The sequence below is a fragment of the Podarcis filfolensis genome (assembly GCF_964270895.1).
Source record: "Podarcis filfolensis genome assembly, chromosome: 13".
Classification (NCBI taxonomy): domain Eukaryota; kingdom Metazoa; phylum Chordata; class Lepidosauria; order Squamata; family Lacertidae; genus Podarcis; species Podarcis filfolensis.
Genome location: NC_139615.1, coordinates 18,062,292 through 18,084,217, shown reverse-complemented (window position 1 = coordinate 18,084,217; position 21,926 = coordinate 18,062,292). Strand labels below are relative to the sequence as shown.

General features: G+C 45.1%; 1 protein-coding gene and 1 long non-coding RNA gene across 3 annotated transcripts in view; one reads left to right on the top strand and one right to left on the bottom strand.

Annotated features, from left to right (window-relative positions):
• The window catches only part of LOC310746443 (leukocyte immunoglobulin-like receptor subfamily A member 2), a 35,916-nt gene extending 14,234 nt beyond the window's left edge, over window positions 1-21,682 (bottom strand). The window contains exons 1-11 of one of the 2 annotated variants that reach the window (XM_083580158.1): window positions 21,021-21,682; window positions 20,347-20,382; window positions 18,812-19,098; window positions 16,513-16,815; window positions 15,722-16,009; window positions 13,443-13,733; window positions 12,438-12,728; window positions 10,282-10,569; window positions 8,701-8,991; window positions 7,651-7,766; window positions 6,403-7,488 (exon numbers count right to left, since the gene is read on the bottom strand). In XM_083580158.1, the coding sequence (XP_083436284.1) occupies window positions 7,651-7,766; window positions 8,701-8,991; window positions 10,282-10,569; window positions 12,438-12,728; window positions 13,443-13,733; window positions 15,722-16,009; window positions 16,513-16,815; window positions 18,812-19,098; window positions 20,347-20,382; window positions 21,021-21,052 (2,223 nt within the window). In that variant the 5' untranslated portion in view covers window positions 21,053-21,682 and the 3' untranslated portion in view covers window positions 6,403-7,488. Of the gene's footprint in view, window positions 1-6,402; window positions 7,489-7,650; window positions 7,767-8,700; window positions 8,992-10,281; window positions 10,570-12,437; window positions 12,729-13,442; window positions 13,734-15,721; window positions 16,010-16,512; window positions 16,816-18,811; window positions 19,099-20,346; window positions 20,383-21,020 lie in introns of those variants that run through there. The other variant, XM_083580157.1, reaches the window with a different exon arrangement.
• Window positions 7,400-21,920, top strand: LOC310746460. Its single transcript, XR_014540722.1, has 4 exons — window positions 7,400-7,500; window positions 9,684-9,731; window positions 16,660-16,762; window positions 21,700-21,920. It is a non-coding gene; the product is annotated as an uncharacterized lncRNA (long non-coding RNA).
• The last annotated feature ends 6 nt before the right edge of the window (window positions 21,921-21,926 follow it).

Genomic DNA, 21,926 nt, shown 5'->3' with positions numbered 1-21,926 from the left:
CCCCCCAGGATTATGGGGGGGACGGCCCTTGCCTGCTGTGCCCTATACCACCCCCGAATTTGTGGGGGTGGGGGCACTAGGCACAAAGCCCTCCTGTGGGACTTCGGCACTCCTGGACGCCGTCCCTGATCCGCGCCTCTAGTTTGCAAGAATCTTCAAAAGAAACAATTTGGACGAGATAAATTGCACATACTTCAAGGAAAAAGGGGGAGTAAAGACTGCTGACAGAAGAGATCACTGATAACAAGGCAAGAACAAAATATGAGAAGATACGTCAAGATACGGTATTGCAAATGACTGAGGGGGGAGGGGGGAAAAAACTTTTCTTTCCTCTTCATGTGATTAACAAGAATTAACAAGAATCCCCTCCCCTAATGAGTTAGAACTTTAAGGACTTAAGCTGTGATTTAAGGCTGTGTGGAGATAAACTTTCGAACCAAAGCAATGTTTCAAGACGAAGCTGGAAAGTTAAGAGTTTTGGAATGACGCAGTTAAAAATGCCGTCGCCATCTTGGGAGGCATTGTTGGAGCTCTTGGGTCTGGGAGGAGAAAGAGAGAAATAGAGCTGTTTACATATCGTGGATTAATTTCTCTGTGGGACTTAAGAGCGAAAAATGCCTGATTTATGATGGAAAGAGTGATGTTATCTACGAAGGAGATATATGAAAACCATCTGGACTTAGATTGGAAGAACGGGAAATTCACACAGGATTTATATTTGCTTATCGGCTTAAGGAGACTAACAGAAGAGATCGTAAAAGAAAAAGAGAAATTATATGAACAAGATATGATGTGGAAACACCAAGATAAGACTGGATAGAATTATGAGCTTTGTCTGGACTGATTGGGACTGATTTGGACACTAACGCAGTAATAAGAAGATGATTTGAATCCCCCTTTGGATCTTGAAATATGGGTTCCCCCAACAAAATTTAAAAATTTGGCTTTGTAATTTGGAATTTATGTGATGTGATTTAATTTGATGTGATTGGCCAGTTAATAAAAATTATTTAAAAAAAAAAGAACTGAATGAAAATTATGATATCAAAACAAGATGAACGTGCTTAGGGATTATGGGGTAGATGTATAAATATGGTAGTCTTAGGTGGGGTTGCACTCACCCTGAGGACTCAAGTTTGAAGTTCAGATAGGCTTTTGGATCTGACACTGCCCCTGAATGTGGCTGTAGTGGCCAAGAGTGCCTTCTTAGATATTTTAAAAACCAGCTTAGAATGGTGTGTGTTCTTGTCCATTTTTTAGTTTAAAATGACAGTGATTATGCTATCAATTATGTGATTCCAGAAATCACACAACATACCTGTCAGGGAATCAGGAGCAGGAGCACTGGGGAGAGAGGAATTGGAGAGCGAAGGGGAAGAATCCGAGGGAAGCGTAGGGGAGTATGACAGTGGCCCGAGAGATTCCATGAGCTTCTCCAGCGAATCAGAAGATTCCCAGAAGGGGGCGCCGATGGTCAGAGCAAGGGGGGTCCCAGGGGGGACGCACCAGAAACAAGGAGCCAGCGGGGAACCCCAAAGCAGCAGTGGGGGATCGGGACCAGTTTCCCCACCAGAGCGTAGTGGGGGGAAGAGTCACATGTGTCAGGGCCAGGTCTCCCCCAGCGGGGAGAGGAGGTGAGTCAGGGCTGACCACGCCTCCATCGGAGAGTGGGGGAATGGAGGGGAGGTCAGTTGCAGCTAGCCCCCCCGAAGGGGGAAGCAGTGACAGCAGCAGTGAAACGGTCAGGAGGAAAGTTGCTGGCTGGGCGCGCGCGCCAAGTTCAAATGTGCAGGCGCGGGGGACAGCAGGAGACCCGGATGGGGAACCAGCTCCTAAAGCCCGCCGGAGGGAGGGAGAAGGCTCAGGGGAATCAGCGTCAGAAGAGGCTAGAAAGGGCGAGACCCCGGCGGGCAGGCGGACCCAGAGGAGGAAAGAGCAGCGGAAAAGGTGGAGCAAGGCGAGGGTCTTAAACTGGTGTACAGGGGGAGGAGATTCAGACGGATCATCAGCGGTCTGACAGTTGAGACGTAGAGCTGCGCGCTGCGGCTCTGGAAGTGAAACTGAACTTCAATAAAGACTTTTGTACTTAACAACGAAGCAGCGTTGGTCCTTTGTGAGCTGGGACCTTGGGCAGCTCTGACAATACCTGTAATGGTTGTAGGGGTTGCTTGTGCGTAAGTTGCCGCCACTCCTGGCTAGGTTGCCTGGTTAAACCTTTTCTGGCTGGACAGCCCTTCACTTCGTGGCTGTTTCAGTCGCTAGCAAAATCCGTCAGTGGGCGTTTCTTGAACCTCTTCCAGCAAAGAAGTTCTTTGATGCCAAGTCTACGCCTACTCTCCCTGCGCGGAAGTCTTCTGCGCAGGGTGGGTGTGGGTAGCGGAGAACCCGTGCTCTCCCCGCTGGTCTCCAGCGAGGAGTCCTGGAGCCCCCTCGCCGATTCCCCCATCTGCCCCCCTTTATCCCTGGTGTTACGCTGATTTCCTTCCCCAGCCGATGAGCTGCCCCTCTCTCTGCTGGGCCCTTCTCCAGCATCGCTTGGGAGCCTTGCCTCCGCCTCTGGCTCCGATGTCAGTTCCCTGACAATACCCTATGTAGAGTGCCTTTGAAGAGCATGGCCTCCCCAATCGAAATCCCAAAACTTCATGAGTGGCCAACAGGACTGAATGACAGGCATCTGCATGCAGTGCTCGATCAGGACCTTGGAGACTGGAAGAGCCCCAAAGAATGAAAGTCAAAGACGCTGGAGGCATGTGATATCTAAAAGGTTTGAGGCCACTCCATCCAGCTTTGTCGGGTCCTTACCTTCTGGAACGTTTTCCTCTTTAGTTATAGGGTAGCCTGGAAAGAAGAAATAAATAACTGAACTGATTCCACACCATATCCTTCCATCCCCAGTAGTAAACACATATAGGCAGTGCTTTATTTAAGAGCTATATACACAATGGTTTGCAATGAGCTGCTTGCTGAAATGGAGGGTTTTCTTTCTTGCAGAGGAAAAAAAAGCTCTGTTTTCGGAAGTGCTTTCAACGCAAGCTACTTCAAAATGGTGCAGTTAATTCTTGTAGGTCTCTCTGCCTAGTCAACTGCTTAGCACTTTAAGGGAGCCCTGCTCACAAGGGAACAAGCAGGAGCTCACTGTAGGCTTCTGATTGTTCTACTGTAGTCATATCTGTACCTGTCTCACATATGACATCAGGTGTAGTGAATGTGGGTGGAGCTTAGAGAAAATGGCCTGTAGGCCAAAGGTTTCCTCAGTCCCCTAACTACAGGTTTCAGATTGTGAGCTCACAACAGTGAGCTCAATGCTCATGCAAAGAAATGAGAGATCTAGCTCGCTCTTACATGCATATACCACATGCACACACATTCCCCTGTTGCATCATCTCACACTTCAACCATCTTCTCCCCTCCAATCCCTTTCCCTCATACTCACTTGATGCTAAAATAGAGAAGGTGGAAGAGGTCCAATGGATTGCACAACATTTCATTTTTTAGATAAAGGCAGTTGGAGTGGGACCACTCAGGCTTGCAAATGTCCAGCTTCCTGAGTGGGACATCTAGCAACTGGTAGAGAGGTTTAGATTGGAGAAACAAAGTGAAGAAGTGCTTTTCTGAATAAATAACTTCAGCAGCAGGAACTCCAATCCCAGATCTCTCTTCTGGTTTGGCCACAAACAAAAGAGTCCCAGACCTTTTCCCAACTATACTGCTCCTGTGATTGTGGCTCAGTCTGTCTCTTCCTCTCCATTCAGCAGCACTGGCCAGGATGAGCTGTTCCTGCCAACACCATATGCTCAGCAGCACCATGGGCAGAGCTGGCCCATTATGAAAACTGGTACATGCTTTGCCACTGCTGCCTCCTCTCCTCTCCCCCTTAAAAAATAAATAAATGAAGTGCATTTGCAATGCATGGTGATGCATCTTCCCCAATCTCCTGCTGGAAAGAGGGCCTCAAGAGGAAGTCAAAATGTGCAGGAATGTTCGTTGGCTAGCTTTGAGATGAAGGCCCTGAAGAAGAAGGCCATACTTGAGATCAGACAACTACTGTCATGCTGAAATTCTCTCCCTCTCTCTCTCTCTCTCTCTCTCTCTCTCTCTCTCTCTCTCACACACACACACACACACACACACACACACACACTTACTTCCCACTTGGGGCAAATCCTTGGCTTTTTTGCTCACCGAAAAAGAGGATGAAGAGGGCAAGTCTCATGATGAAGCAAAGCAGAAGTCTTTAAGTCCTGATTCCAATGTCACAGTCTCCAAGTCTATTTAAACTGATGTTCTCAGTTAGTTTGCAGATTACTTTTGCAGGGCATGGGAAATGTGCAATATCATTTTATCACCCACTCCATCCTTTGCCTTAAGCCTCTCAATCTGCATACCACATATGATCTGATACCACATATTTTTCGTCACTGCTCCCCTTACTTTCATGCTGATTATTGTACCAAGAAGAGACCAGAGCTGCTTACAGTTCACCCACAATGTAGGAAGCCAGGAAGGCTGCCTTAGCTAGCAATGAGTAACTCCGTCAGCTTTGGCTAGTCCCTCTTCCTCATTTTCCCATTTGTAGCTGCTCTCCAGAGTCCCACATCAGTCAGAGAACTTTTTTCAAAACAGGTTCTCTTGAAAATATATCAGTTTGGTACAAATTTCTCCTTTTCATCTTTGCATGCAATTTTGCTTAAAAGACATGTTTTTGCAATGCAGTTTTTTCCATATACAGTATAATAAAAATGTTGCTGTTATTTTCATTAGTATATGCATTTTTATGCAAACTTTACCCTAGAAAAATTATTCTTGTATACGTTACACTGCATTGAAATATCTTGAGAAGTGTGAATTTCAAAAGATGGCTGTGTTTTGGTTTGCATATCATTTTGGAAAGCATGAATCTGGAAGGTTTGCCTATAAATGAGAACTGAATCAGATTTCTTCCCCCATAGTAAGTCCTAGCTAACCAAGCTGGGTTAGAAACACACAGATCTGCCTTATAGAATAGAACACTTAGAGAGGACCATGATGAAGTGGTATACAAATTATAATATATGGCAGACCTTCAGGCAATCTAGTTCCATATTGCCTATAAAAACTCCCCAGAGTTTTAAGCAGGGTTCGCATTTCTAAACTTAGTCCAGATGAATCTGGGCCTGAACCCAGGTTTTCTGCATACAAAGCATAAAATGTGGTTGGGAGGATAAAATGGGGAGGGGGAGTGGTTCCGTTTTTGCAGCATTGTTCTCCTAGGAGGAAAGGCAGAATATGAATGTGATTAAACAAATATGTCAGTAAATATTAAAGCACCAAAGAAAAAAATGGGAAATACTGCTGCTGTTATTGTTTGCTTAAAATATTTATAGATTGCCTTTTTGAGAGAGAATTTATTGAAGGCAACTTACAAAAGAGATAAAAAAATACAATTCCAATGATGTTTTTGTCATGTTTATTTTTATTTATTCAAAACCAAAACCATATAGTTCAATGACATAATGAATTAAAGAGAAAACAGAACAGAACCATACAACTGCATAAAAATTTAAATTAAGCTCACGCGGACCAAAAAAAAATACTAATTTAAGTTGCTGCATTCACAATGCCTGTGATGATGATGATATTTGATATTGGAGAGTAGAAATATATCCTTTAAAAAAAATGAATTGCCTTGTTTATAAATATCAGGTTGTTGTTGTTGTCATGTTGCCATGCCCTCAGCTGGTACCAAAGACAGACTGCCCTCAAGTCACCTGTACCAGCTTCCAGGGGCGAAGGAAGGCATCGTGACACCTAGGATGGGCGTCTACGACGCATGCACCATACGTAGCGCCGCCGCACATGCGCTGTATAGCGGTTTGCCACCGGCGCTGCTCCATCGCCGTACAGATGGTGCCGGGATCCCTCCATCGCTGCTACAGCCGCGAGCAGAGGATCCCTGCACCATCCGTATGGCACTGGAGTGGCGCCGGTGGCAAACTGCTATACAGTGCATGTGCGGCGGCGCTACATACGGCGCATGCGTGCAACACCGCACATGTGCGTTACTTAGCTCCGGGATCCTCTGCTTGTGGCTGCAGCCGCGAATGGAGGATCCTCCACATGCGGCTGTGTCGGCGCAATGGCTGCTCGTGCCGCCGCGAGCCCCCTGCGGGTCACCCTCACAGACATGGAACTCAGGCCGCACCGCCCCCCCACCCGCCCCCCGTTGAGACACCACTGCCAGCTTCTTGCTCTCTGTCAGGTGTACAGCCAGATTTTTGACAGGTATTTCTAAACTGCCTTTCTTCCCAAAGCCAACACGGATACTGTGGAGTATTAGATATTTCCTACTTCTTAAGAAGCCATTCAAGAGGCATGTGTGTGCAGTACCATTTATTTAAAACAGAAATATTAAAATGTTTTATCATCATTTACAGTGTAGAGAAGCACATGGTTTCAGTTTTGATTTATCTTATCTGGTTATTTTGACTCATTTAAAACAATACTGGCCCTGCTCCATCATACCAACCCTGCTCCCCTCCAAATACTCTCTCTCCACATCCATAACCAACTGTCACTCCAAGTTCAACTTCAGACTCAACTGCCTCGCTCAACTGTTCCCCAGCAGAATTCAAACTCCTTTTTCAAAACTAATCCAATCACCATTCACTAGCAAGATTCCAAGTACCCACCTCCCAACAACAAATGCCATTAATTTGCATATTATTCTTGACTTGATTGATTTGACATGATTTATTGTATTTCTATGCTGCTTTTCTTTCAAAAGAATCTCAAAGAGGCTTACAAACAAGAACAGCCATATAACAAAACATAACAGAACTTCCCAAATACAGTATATATCATAGTAAAATAATTAACAATCAATAAAACAATTAGAATCCATTAAAGACTATTAATGAAACAGCCACTAATATAATAAGCTAAACATCACAAATACAGCACAAGTCATACTATAGGATAAACAAATCAATATGGCATGTATAATCTATAAAACAATAGTAACAAAATTAACAAAACAGCAACTAAAAAAATGAGCTAAGCTTGCCTACACACTTACCTCATATAACGCTAATATTATTACATATACAATACAATACTATTTACATAAACACCAGAACATCACAGTTGACTTAACGATTTTATGATTTTCTCACTTGAAGACGTTACTAATAACTGCAAATAATAACATATTTTACAAGGGACATTTGAACACTGCTATTTTCATTCACATATAAAATATGTTTTTTTCCATGTAGTTGAAAACGAATCTTTCTTCTTTTTTTGTCTTTTTAAAAAACTTTTGTTTGCATCTGGGGACATGTAAAGAAAAGACGAGAATCAGTGGTCCTCCAAGTGCTGCTGAACTACTACCACTCCTAGCAGCCTTAGACAGCACATGGGGGCTGATGAGAGCACTAGTTTGGTCTGGAAGGCACCAGGCAGGCAAAGGCCAACGTAGCACACATGTGAAACTACCTCCGAAGACTTCACCTGAAAGACAAGGTAGAAATATTTCCCTCAATACCACCCAGCTGTGGCCTCTTCTGTAACATCAAGAATCCCCAAGCACCCCCAAAAAACCTCAATTTGTGTTTCTTTGTTTCCTTTTTAAAGAGGAGGCATATTGAGTTGGAGAAAAACAAATTATCTCACCTAGTGTACATGCTCCCTTTGGAAACGCCGATCCAAAGTCAATATATAGCCAAGGAGTACAGTGACCAGACCACCTATGACAAAACGAATGATGTTCACCAGGGTGTGATCGCTCTCTGAAAAGGAAAAGAATAAATCAAGTTGCAGACCCACTCACAGTGACTCCTGCCCCAGGGAGAAAAGGCCTAGACAATGTTAGGTGTGGCAAACTGCACAAGACAATGTTCTGGGATTTAAAAAATTAGCTTTTATTGAATACAGTTGTAGGTAGGTTTTGGCTGAGAATCTGATTAACGTTAATATAAAAGTAGTTTACTCACAGATTCATTCAGGTTCACAGACATATCCCTGAAGGCAGACTTTGGTCACTTAACAACTAGAACTATTCCATAAAAAAGTTAGTCCCAAGTGACTGCGACTAAGCAGTCACTTCTCCAAACACACAGCAACATACAAAATGGAGAACACACACTGATCAGAACATGGAGGCCGTGTGCTCCTCCATGCTAGTACAACAGACCAGACCCTCTTCAAGTCACATGTAGTGGAAGTCTGTCCCAGCTCAGGAGGGAACAGGAAGTCTTCTCCTGAGTGGTACAAAACACCCGCTAACATGTCCACTGTAGGAATGTTGTACTTGACTGCGGTTTTACATCCCACAGGAAGTTCTATGGCCTGTTTGCTCTTATACTTGGCTTCTGGGCAGACTTCCCACTAGATCCCTCTAACAGGTCCCCTGTGATCACACCTGCTTTGGGTTGGAGGTGTTGCACCACTTTACCCAAGTTTGTACCAGTTTATATCTAGTTTGTACCCAGTAGCATTTTTTCATGATTCATGTCAATTTCAGAATTAACTAAATAAGGTTCAAAGAATTTGGGTGATAGCCAGCCAGTAATACTCAGAGTAGATCCATTGAAATGCAAGAGATTCACTTTGGTCCATTGATTTCAAGGGCCCTACTCTGAGTATGACTTAGTTGGATAGGAACCTGTTAAACCAAATAATATAGTAAGGCACACTGTTAGATAGCCAAGTAAGAAACCATACCTGATATCAGGAGTTCTATTGGGTCACTCTGTAGTGATAACGCCTTTGGCCTTTTTTCTGCTACATAGCTGCAACTGTAGCTCCCTTTGTTGTCCCAGCTGACATTGTGAATGGACAATGTACCATGATATAATTCACTTTCCATGGTCCAGTTTAGTGATGGGTCTCCATCCTTATGGAGGTAGAACATCATGGCTTCTTTCCCAGTTTCACACCTGATTGTGACTTGTTCTCCAAAGGCAACCAAGTTGCTAGGACTCATGGAAATTGTTGGTATATATAAATTAGGATCTGTCACAGAAAAACAGCCCACAGAAGTGAGATGACCATCAGCACAACATGGCAGAAACTGTTCTCAGGGACAGTGTAGAAAGCTGAAGCGGGATCTTAGGAAGATAGAAAGCTTATACTGAATCAAGATCATTGGCCCATCTAACTCAGTATTTTCTACACTGACTGGCAGTGGTTCTGGCAGAGTTCCAGGCAGGGGACACTTCCAGCCCTACTTAGAAATCCTTGGAACTGAACCTGGGACCTTTGGCATGCAAAGCAGACACCCTACCACTAAGCTATGACCCATCCTCTTAGAGCAAGGGTTGAGAACCTCTTTCAGCCCAAAGGCTGTATACCCTTCTGGGCAACATTCTGGGGCCACATGCCATTGGTCAGTGGGGCCAATGTAGAGAGAACAATGAATACACACTTTAACTTTGAACAATAGGGTAGTTTCTACACACACCCCTCTCTGTTTTCCACCTAGGCAAGCAAACAGAGTTCAAGGGCACATTGCAGTCAGGCAAAAACACACAGTTACAAACGTAGCTGAACCAGACACATAAACAATAAGCAAAACACAACAAAAAGCACATGACTGAATCAAGCAATTTGCACACAAAGTGTAATAAGATCTATTTAAAGTATTGTTAAAAATATACTTAAACAATACCCTGGTCCTTCTCACCCCAAGCCCCTTTCCTTGGCAGGGTGCCTCTGTGTGGACATGGGTGTCTTCTACTGGGAAAGCCAGCCAGGTAGGTGATGCTACTCACTGGGCAGCCTGCCAGAGTCTGGAATGTGGACCAGAGCTAGGTTGCGGACCACTTCCCTCTTCCTGCTGCTTTGGCTGGCAGAGAGGGCTTGCTACTGCTCTTGAGGCAGCCGCCACCTCTGCCCTGTATGCAGTTGGTGGGCAGCCCTGAGGAGCTGCCGCCACCAACACTTCACACCACTGCAGCAGCAGCCCCACCAGAGCACTCCAGTTTGCCATGGCCACCTCTGATGTTACCACTCCTCACTGTCTCACCCACTGCCCCCCAAGTGGTGAGGATGCAAGCAAGGACTAGCAGGGGAGCAGCCAAGCGATAGCCGCCATAAAGGGAACCCCGAAGAATCCAGCAGGAGAGCCATTTCCAGGCACCATTTATCTTGATTTGCTTGCACAAAGCTTATGTGGAGATTAGAGCATATCCAGTCTTGGCTGAGCATTCATTCTGATTTGTTTATGGGGCAAGTTATACCAAAATATGCCACGTTGGGCACCAAAATTCATTAGTTTAGAAGATCGTGAATGAAGATCCTCACCTACTAGGTAAAGGTCCACGATATTACTTGCCTCCGAGATGAAGGGCCCTGATTGGGGTCTATAATTGCAGTAGTAGCTCCCTCCGTCAACTTCACTTGCATTGTTGATGAGGAACACAGCATCAGAGCTACTTGTCTCCACTGACTGTAATTCCTTCTTACCATCATCTTTATAAAGATAGCATGCCTTGTATGAATTATTGACAGAGCACTGAATGGTGATGTTTTCCCCCAGCTGTGGCATTGCACTAGGATGAAAAGAAATGCTGGGCCTGGGTAGATCAGGATCTGCGAGAAAAAATGCATATGGCATCACTATTCTACTCATGACTGAGGAACTAAACCATTTCACCAGCAAAAATATTACACTGCTGCTAGCTCATCCTCTAGACAAGGGCAGTCCTAAAATGTGCATGTCTAGAGGATGAGCTAGCAGCAGTGCAGTATTGGCAAGCATCCTTAACCCGCTTGCTCGCTGTATTGTCCATAAAGTTGTCATATGCTCAGATTCAGACCACACTGATGCCCTTTGTGCTGAATCAAGCTGTTCTGTCTTTTGAGATTTCACAGACATTGTGCTAGCAGTTTCGAGGTTATCCTCACCAATATTGTGCTAGAAACTTGCTGTTCTTTTCAGGGTGAAAAAAACTGCCACTCGCTATTCTTAGCTGAATTCTGGGGTTATTCCCTCTTTCTCCACTCATGTGACATCATTGCATCTGTTCCTAAAAAGACTTACTTAACCTGCTTATGTCGTGTCATCGTGTATATGGACCTCAGAATAGATTGGTATACTTGTGGCAATTGTTGGTTCCCTCCTCAGCCAAAATGTTCTAAAGTAATTCTTGGTTAAAATTCATGAACACCCAACCCATTCCTAGACTGTCACTGTCAGTTCATCCTTTCTGCGCTCCTATCATACAAAACTCCAGAGCCAGTAGGTGCAGAGGTGCCCACCTGACTCTGATGCCATTGCAGCTTAGCTGGATAGAGCAGGGTGACATAGCCAATCTCATGCTCTTGCTGATGTGCCTGCACACCCCAGCCTCACCACCACTCTTGCCCACTCCAACTCCATCCTGGTAGACGGCAGTGAAGCTGGTGTTACAAGAGTGACTCCACCCCATTACAGAGATTGCTACTGCCCCAATCTGTTAGGAGTCACAACTATGCAACCTGGGTCTTTACAAACAACAACAAAACAGCCTAGTAACTGCAAAACATGATGCAGAATTCTAAGTAGAGAAGGTTGGTGGGGGGCAGTCTTTTTTTTAGTTTCTCTCAGTTCCCTAGGGCAGGAACGGGATCCTAAAGAGCATGGCACATGTTAGGAGCATAGGAAGCTGCTATTGTCTATTCTGATCAGCATCTGTTCCCCAGAGTTTCAGACAGAGGCATTCCCAGCCACATCTGGAGATGTTGGGGTTAAACGTGGGACCTTCTGCATGCAAAGCAGATGTTCTACCACTAAGCTACAGCCCTTGATATGTCTGTCCAGTTATCCAGAACATGCAGCTTCCTTTGTACTTTCCTATGAGACATAGAACAGATCCTGTAGCTACAACTCAAATACCGTATTTTTCGTCCTATAGGGCGCACCGGCCCATAGGACGCACCTCGTTTTTTTTGGGGGGGGGAATGAATTTAAAAAATTTATTTACCCCCAGCCGCGGCTGCCGCCCCAAGCCTTGCACACACCTGCCAGAAGCACAGGGTGCCCTCCGGAGGGCTCCCCGTGCTTCGGGTGGCAGGCTGCCGCCCCAAGCCTCGCGCGCCCGGCGGGACCTCCCGCCGGGCGTGCGAGGCTTGTGGACACCCGCCTGAAGCATGGGGCGCCCTCCGGAGGGCGCCCTGTGCTTCGGGCTGCAGGCTGCTGCCCGCAAGCCTTGTGAGCCCGCGGGAACTCCCGCCGGGCTTGCAAGGCTTGCGGATAGCTTGCTGAAGCCTGGAGAGCGAGAGGGGTCGGTGCGCACCGATGCCTCTCGTTCTCCAGGCTTCAGCGAAAGCCTGCATTCGCCCCATAGGACACACACACATTTCCCCTTCATTTCTGGAGGGGAAAAAGTGCGTCCTATGGGGCGAAAAATACGGTAATACCCAAAATTAAGAACAAGGCATGGGACTAGGTAGGATATGGGCAAAGTTAGTTCTTGTACCTGTTATCTTGATTGTCACCAAGTCACTGGGCTCTGAGATGATAAAAGGTTTCTCCTTGGCACTGTACCTGCAGCTATAGTTCCCTCCATCCTCCAAGTTAGCATCTTTCATGAAGAATGTGCCCATGGTCCCATTCATCTCTATGACTTGAAGAGGCATTTGTTTTCCAGTCTTCTCAAAAAGGAACTTTGCAGCCCAGTGTTGGCTTTGGCAATTGATGGTGGCATTTCCACCCCGGACAACCCACTGAGTGTGAGCCAGGGTGATGTTGGGTTTGGATAACTTGGGATCTGTGCAAAGGAAGAAATTAATCGGCGAAGGCTATTCCAAGCCAATATTTGCTCTGACAATGGATGGTGACATTTACCCCTGAGGGTGACCCATTGAGTGTGTGTCAGAGAACTGATAGTCCTGGGTAACATGAGAACTGTGCAAAGGAGGAAATGAGACAACAAAGAAACACCCCCATCACCAGTGCTGTGAATGTTAACAGCCTTCTGCAGGGTTGCCTGTCATCTTGTCCATCACTTCAGGGAAGCAAAATATATTCAGTCAGCCTGTTGGTCTTTTTCTTTTTTTCATGTTAAAGCACCTGGTCCTTTAGAACTCCATGACAGATAGAAATTATAAGCTTCTCCCAATAGAAAGATTTGGCAGCTTGCTCTTATTTATTTATTGAAAACATTTCTTTCTTCCTTCCTCCCTCCCTCCCTCCCACTCTCCCTCTCTTTCTTTAACTGACTGAGATGTCTGCACTTGTTACAATTTCTTCCCTTCATTCTCTGCCTTCATTTCAGTCCCAACCCAAAGGTTTCCTTCCTGAGCTTCCCTTGTGGCTTGTACCCTATTTTCATTTCCTTGTTCATGAAAACTGATGTTAAGCCAAAAGTGTATGAGGACTTTCAGCTATAAATTGAGCCCTCACCTGTACTAGGCATTTAAAGCACGGTTATACCAGTTGTTTCTTCCCACAAATAATACTGGGACTTAATTGGTATCCTCACCTAGTACAAACAGCTCCACACGGTCACTGGCCTCTGAAGTGGTGAAGAACTGTGAGGGCTCTGTGTAGCTGCAGTAGAAGCTCCCTCCATGCTCCCAGTCCATGTTGTTGATACTGAAGTTCTTCCTGTCCTCATTTGTCACTGCTATTTGTAGATTCTTCTTGTCTTCAGCCTTGTGAAGATAGAACCTCTTGCTCTGACCTTGGGCTGAGCACTGAATGGTGACTTTGCTTCCCAGTTGTGCAATGTAGCCTGGGATCAGGGAGATATTGGGTCGCACTAGGTTCTGATCTATGAACAGAAAGCAGATTAAATAGTGGATGTAGCATTGCAAAACATCCACCCATGCTTTGTACACATTGTACACAGTGTAATTGTACACATGCTTAGGATGAGTAAGTCTTGTTGAGTTTCGTGGTGTTTAGGATTGAATCCTAGGCCATTTTGCAAAGAGAAACATGAGGCCTGTAGGAGTTTGTTTTCTGAATAGTCAGAAACAAAAGCTGACATCCATTTTTTGTTTTAAGTAAGCTGGTCATTTGTAAATTACCAATTCCATGGATCATTGTAGTGATGTACAAATAAAAATACAGTAAAACAAACAAAACACTGCTTCATGAAAACATAATACTATCACCAGAATAATCAGTGATCAAGGACTTTTACTTCTGGGCAGGCCTCCCAGAAAAGAAAAGTCTTATGCATTTTACAAAATAAATAGTGTCAGAGCCTTGTGTCCTTTCTCCCAGTGGAAACTAGCATATAAACATTCATTATCTTCTTCTGAACTTTATTGTGCCAAAATTGTCAAATGTGAAATTTAAATAAAATTACTGATCTTTTTTGAAATCTCAGCCTTGTTGAAAACAATTATTTTATTTTAAAATGCAGTTATTAAATGACACAGTAGCATGTGCGACTATGGAAAAGACGTCACATGTGTTGTGTGTCCCACTCATGACAGAGATTCTCATCCCTCTCCTTGTGTGAAAAGAATAATCTCTGGGGACCATTATTCTGCCTTTATCAGGACTACGCAAAATGGCCCCCTATGGATGTTGCTGGACTACGGCTCCCATCAACCCTGATCATTGACTATGCTGGATGAGGCTGATAGGAGCTGGAGTCCCTCAGCATCCAAAAAGCACCATATTGGCTGCCCTGATTAATATATGGTCCCTTCTGCATTCTCAACAAGACTCACACTCATTACTCCTCAGGCTGATAATCAAGAACATTATAAAAAAATGTAGCTGGGATGCAGTGGGTATCCATCTTCTCAGGTATCTCAGGTTCAAAGCAGCCTTCAATAATTTAAGTTATCTCTCACACCATAGTAGCAGCTTTCTTATGGCGCTCAGTTTAGGAATGACTGAGCTTTCTTCATGAATACCAGTGAATGTTTGTTCCCTCTGAATGGGGCCACCTCCAGGTTTGTGGAACAGGGGTTGGGGGAGGACTCAGCAAAGTGCCCATTGGCTGGCCTCTTCCTATTTCCATGGGTCTTCCAGTGGCTTTACTTGGTGGCGGCAGCAGTGAGCAGCAACTGTATCCCAGTAGAGCCACCATGTTAGTTTCCCACATTATGTTGGGGCATCATGGGAAGAAGAAGAAGAGGAGGAGGAGGAGGAGGAGGAGGAGGAGGAGGAGGAGGAGGAGTTTGGATTTGATATCCCGCTTTATCACTACCCGAAGGAGTCTCAAAGTGGCTAACATTCTCCTTTCCCTTCCTCCCCCACAACAAACACTCTGTGAGGTGAGTGGAGCTGAGAGACTTCAGAGAAGTGTGACTAGCCCAAGGTCACCCAGCAGCTGCATGTGGAGGATCGGGGATGCGAACCCGGTTCACCAGATTACGAGTCTACCGCTCTTAACCACTACACCACACTGGCTCTGGAAATTAAAATGGCTCTGGAAATTAAAATGGCAGCATCCATCCCCACAGCTCTCATTGGAACCTCATAAAAATGATTTGAAGTGTGGCCAGGGAAGGTAGACACAGCAGTGGGCCCTGCTGGGGCTCTGGCAGCTGCCTGAGGATGCCAAATGCTAGTGCTATCCCTGCCTCTGAATAAAATCTAATGTGAGGGAAACAAAGACAGGCCCAATTTTATTCTGTACTGAAATACAAATTAAGATTGCAACCGTATACATGCTTACCTGGGGATAAGCCTCATTGAACTCAATGGAAGCTTATTTCTCAGTAGACATGGTACACCTAAACCCCAAATAAATAATGAGTCATGGGAGAGGTATGTAAATGCAAAGTTCACTCTTACCTGTCATTAGCAATCTCACAAGTTCACTAGTCTTTGAGATGATGAAAGGTTTTGACTCGCTGTACCTGCAGCTATATTCTCCTGTATGCGCCTGGTCTACATTGGAGACGAAGCATTGAGCTGTGGTCTCATCAGTCCCCAAGCATGGCTGAAGCATCTCTTCTCCAGACTTTTGGATATAGAACCTCATGGAAAACTTTTTGCTTTGACATTGGAAAGTGACATTTCCCCCAAAAGCAACCAGCTCAGTGGGGCCCAGAGAGATAATGGGTCTAGGAAAGTAGGGATCTGTAAGAAGGGAGAAGTTGGTTAATGAAGGACTCTCCATCTTTGCTGTGGATTGTTTACACCACGCAATTTTGTGTGGTGGAAGGGTGCATAATGAAAAGGGAAACACTCCATGTTGTCCCTCAGCCTGGAAAGACATCTACCCAACTCTACCCAAGCTCCAACGCTCTCTAGAATCAAGATGGACGTTCACTAATGGAAGCAGCTATGATGCTGTAAACCAGGAATTTGGTGGGAAACATGAGAAAAAATAGGAAGGCCTTTCTCATCCCCTTTACTTATGTGACCCTCCAAATGTCCTTGGACTCCAGCTCCCATTGGCCTCTGCAAGTATAATCAATGGTCAGAGGATGATGGGACTTGTAGTCCAGCAACATCAAGGGGAAGGAGTACAGGTCTCCAACCCTGCTCTACATAGTCCAGGTACTCTAAGGCTAGAGTACAAACATCCAGCAAGCTGGATCATTATATTTGTCTGGGGGACAATGAATGAGAACCCTTACCTATGACAAACAACTCCAAATCATCGCTGGACTTGGAGGAGATAAAATCCCCTGATGGTGCTCTGTAGCTGCAGCGATATTTGCCTGCATGATGCTCTTGCACTTCTCTAATGTTAAATGTGGCCGTGTCTCCATATGGTTTCACAGAATCTGCTTTCATCTTATCTGCATCAGTATGGAGATAGAACCTTTGGATTGGACGTTGGGTTTCCTCTTTGAATGAGCACTGAATAGACACATTACTTCCCAGGTAAATCAGCTTCTTTGGGTAAAGGGTGATATTTGGCTTCGGTAGCTCGAGATCTGTGAGGATGAAGTCAACTTAGAATGTGAAAATAATGAGGATAAATGCATAAAAGGCATGCCACTGAATGTAGCCAATTATCACAGGGTTACAGCCAGCGGTAGGATAACAGGATGGATTGCAGGTGAAAGTGGACACACTATACAATAGCGCAGAGGGCTAGTAGGCACATTTCAAATGTTAAGGTGGTGCCCTGGATGCCAGTTACAAAATGGCTTCTGTGGGAGTGTGGCATAAGACAAAATGGTCGCCAAATCTAAAAGAGCTGAAAAAGAAGCAGGGTCACACAATAGTGCAGGCCTGCGGTCACTGAGATCCACCCCCTCCCTGTCAATAGGAAAAAGATCCACACATCAGCTACTGACACACTCACAGAAAAGTTATTTGCACCTCTCCTTTGTTGAGAACAGATTGGGTGTCCCAACTGGCATCAGCTGAAATGTGGGCCTGTTTAAGGATGTGTGTTCAATGCAGAGAAGACTGAACCATGAAGAGTGGACAGCATTGCAGGGCTGTCTTTTTTAGGGGACATTTGCTAAGACTTTTGTGAGTGCCATAGGGGGTAATGGCAGGGACACTGGCACCCATGGGCATTTCATTGGCAAACCCTGTGATAATGAGATGTACACCAGCTTAAACACAGGAACAGGAACATGAATGTCTATTCAGCTGTAAATGATCTGCAGTTGCATTATATAAAAGTGACCAGAACAAAAGCCTGGACCCATTTTGTTAAGTTGTACGTCACTTTCAATCCTTCATTTGCATAACTATCTACAGTATCCCCTGCTGGCCCAGGGTGAGAACTTCAGTACATAACACATTTGTCTATATTTTGTCAGGTTTTAACCACCCTGCAGGGAATACCATGCTTGTAAATATTACCCAATCCTCTCACTTTAAACATTTCCCCATCTTACATCAAGGTTCAGATCCAGGTCCAAAATGCTTCAGACTGAAGCAGGGGATTCTCAGAAGTATCACATCAGGGTCCAAACGTAGGGCTTGTCCACAGTGAAGTCTAATATGGACTTGAAGTGGCTTGTATTCTCAATCATTTAATGTCATCCACTGCAAGGAACTGCGATTTTGCACATTTTTGCTTTTGAATTCAGCTTTCCCCCGAATCTCACTCTCTGTATTTGAACCAGCAGTCTCATTTTGTGAGCTGAGGCACCGTGAAAGAACTGCGGTGCTGGGAAAGAGGTGGGCACCTTTTTATCCCCGAGGAATGGACCAGAGTGAAGCCTTCCTATGGACCCACTCTGCTCCCCTCCCCAGGAAAGGCCACCCCTAGAGCCGCCTGCCATTGGTCAATTTGCAGGCAGGCCATATTCACGTCATACAGATGATGGCATATTCCTGAAGTCTCCTGTCCGCTAGAGGGCTTGGCAGGAAAGGGTTCCTTCAGGCAATGGCAGGGGGGAGGAAGAGGTGGGGCATCTGGCCACAATGCCATACTACTTGCAGGTGAGCAGAATTGGGCCTGCTTTAGCAGAAAGCATCACAGGCCTGCCTTGGCTATGCCTGTCAGCCCTGTACGGTTGTCCTTGTGTGACTGACCAGTCGTGTCATCACTGGGACAGCTCCTGATTTTGAGGCAAGAGGTGATATTTCCATGAATTTTGCAGTCATATCTGCCATTTCAAGGATTTTCTGATTGGTGTGTGTCTCTCCTTTGGGACTGGGTGAGTTTACACTATGCTGGTCATCATTCCACAGGCATTGTGGTGACACATGTTCCTCCCTTGTGTAATTAGTGTACAGGATTAGCTCTGCCTAATGTGCAGGGGAAATTCTAGTGTGTTTCTGCACTGCTGGTCCACTCCAAGGCTGGTGATATTTTGTTGCTGCATGAGAACTTTCCTAGCCCATTTCTACATTATGTTCTTCACCTAGCAGATGGAAATATTAACTGAGGCTAATGAACCAAGTTTCAGTGACCCCAGGATGCTATTCTGAGATACCAAGGAGTAATCTGAGGCAAGACCGTACCTGTTATCAGCAACTCCAGTGGTTCACTGCATTCTGAAATAGACTTGCTTGAATTGTAATAGGAACAGGTGTACATTCCTCCATCCTTTGAGCTCGCATTAGTGATGGGGAAATGAGCCAATCCTTTGTCTCCTGGTCTCGGACTGACTATCGTCTGATGATCTTTTTTCAGGTAGAAAGTCAGCCCTTCGGTGGTGGGTGCCTCACAAAGGATGGTGACATTTCCTCCAGGCAAGACTCTCCAACTGGGAGTCAATGAGATTTTGGGAGCAGGAAGGAGGATCTCACTGGATTAACAGGGAAAGAAGGAGGAGGAGGAGGAGGAGGAGGAGCAGCAGGAGAATTTCCAAAATTTATATCCCGGGCAAGTGAAAAAAAATGCACACTGCATGAAACAATCAATTACTTATGAAATATGTAATGGCCACCAAGGGCCACCAAAATGCTGTCTATGAGCCTGATGGCACCCTTGAGATCTTCCCTTGGTGCTTATGAAGTCTTTGAGTCCCCTCCTGAAACTCACTGTCCCCTTGCTCATGTTCATATGCCAGGGGGTGGGGGCGTGATGAAGCCCTATGTGTTTTCCAAGGCTCAGATTAATTATAAACCACACTTTCTCTGGGTGGGTGGCTAAATCAGGGGAGGGAACAGAGACATAACCAGTAAGTTTGGTACCCACTCAAAAATTCAAAAGGCCCAAGCCAACCCAGTTGGTTTTTTTTAAATGCAAGGTATGTATGTCCACAGTCCTGTTTCAGCTGCAGGGAAACATTTAGACCAATTTGCATCAGAATGAATAATGAACACTTCACACAGCTAAGGATGGTAGAGTTTGAGTCCAGTAGAGTCTTTATAGGTTGCTATGGAAATGCTAGTAGCCATCATGTTTGCATCCATCGGGGGGGGGGGGGAGCTGCCAGAACATTATTAATCTAACTAAATTGATGATAATGGTGAGATCTTTTTTGCTAAATCTGATAGAAGCAAATAGGTAAGGCTATATAAAGAGCAAGGGGCTAGGTGCAGCTCTGACTAAATAAAGTATCTTTACTCTTGGTTCATCGGTGATTATTTATATATATAAAAAACTCCCTTGCCCCAGATCTCAGTTCTCTGTGGACTCAGTGTGCTGCATCTTTTTGTACTTCATGGTCTAGTGTCTCCATGGTCTAGTGGGAAGGGAGTGGTCAACCTTGAAAAGTCAATAGAGCTGATAGGGTTAGTAGGAAGAATGACACACTGATCCTTATCTTGGAAAAGTCCATAAAGGTGAAGCATTTGAAGGCAGAAGGTCATTCAAGGGAGTGAGGGGCTGCGACTACATGGTCTTTGAAGGCCATGGTTTTCCTACATGTGCAATAGTACTGAATAACCCATACCTCACAATGGGAAATGGGGTCCTGCAAATCAACCCTTAGAACCTGCAAGATATTGTAATAGACAAATCTCCCTCCCTCCTCCATGCAGACCTGTCTCAAAGCTCCACCGGTCAACGTAACATAATCCAAACATTCTTCGCCCCAATATTTCCTTACCTTTGAACACATTTTTCTCTTGATCTGGAGAGCAACCTAGAAAGAGGGGGAAAAACAATTACTGAACAGGTCCCATGGCAATAAGATCCCTGCCAAACATTCAGCATAACTATTTCTCCATCTGCATGCCTGCAGACAAGGTTTAATCTGAGGTGGGACTCTGGAAAACTGCCTGGCCACTCATCTTCTATGGCAGGTGTCCCTCCAGGTGTTACTGAACTGCAACTGCCACCATTCCTGGACATCATTCCTGGTCCTTGGGTTCCTCTAAAGAATCAATTTGTAACATGAGGATGCCTCTTGGCAGAGGACAATATGCTTTACTGCTGAACTATCACAATCATATCCCCCATTCATTTTTGACTCAGATCAGAGATAAGGCACTCGTGGCCTTCAGGTGTTGCTGGACTACAAATCCCATCATCCCTGCCTATTGGCCAAGCTGGCAGGGGCTGATGGGAGTTAGAGTCCAGCAAGGACCAGAGTACCACAGGCTCTCCATCCTTGATGCAGATCTGTAAGTTTTGCCCGACTAGACCCCACGACACTTGTCATTTCTGAAATTAAACATCTTTCCCTCCCCATCTCTTAGTCTTTCACGCATACTCCCACTGGAAAATGTTCTTCTCTTCAGTTCCCAGTTCTAGGCGCTCCTTGGCTTTTGAGATTCTCACCAAAGCAACAGGATGCTAGCAGCAAGAGCCATGAGGCAATGTTGGGTCCCCAGGGGCTGGATCCAACCTCAGTGTCTTCTGCTCTGTTAATGCTCTGCTTTTCTTGAGCCCCCAGATTTGATCTAAAGACACAGGAAACTGGGTTCAGGCATTATCTACCACCCAGTCGGTAACTCATGAGCCTCTGACACGCGCCCTTATAATCAGCAGGAAATGTCTCTTGTGATCAGATATCCATTGACTCAGGAAGGCAGCTCTTCAAATACAAATGTTCACAAAACCCATTCTGTGCTACTGAGATTAGATTGCTGACGGTTACAGAAAATACACATGATAAAATTCTGGCTTTGTACTAAAAGAATGATAAATAAGCCTTTCAAAGAACTTAAAGGCCAGTTCACCTTTATAGGCTCCTTGTGCTTACTCTGTTGCTGCCTACTTTGCAGGGAGACTAAGGGTGGGCCGATATGTCAATCTGAGTTTCTCTCTCTTTCTCGTTTTTCTAGTCTTAAGATCAAGGCTCCACATTTTCATGTTTGCAATTTTGAAAAACATTTATTTGTAAAAGATAGCAATAGAATGAGAAGCCAGCTGGGTGTTGTTTTAATTCTCGAGTCTGGTCATTTTAATGGTGACCGTTCCTTCTTTAAAATCAATCTATCTGAATTTATTGGAACAGGTAGAAGTGGTGAAAGAAACCAAAAAGACAAACAGTTAAGATTGAACTTGAGGTTTGCCCTCAAGTTCATCCCCCTCCAAAAAAGAAGGAAGGAAGGAAGGAAGGAAGGAAGGAAGGAAGGAAGGAGCAGCTGCCAGCTGTATACCATGACAAGGTCTGACTGCATTTAATAAGGAAGTGGAAGTTTTCAACCGCCATTTCTTCTGTTCCTGTTGTATGTACTGAAC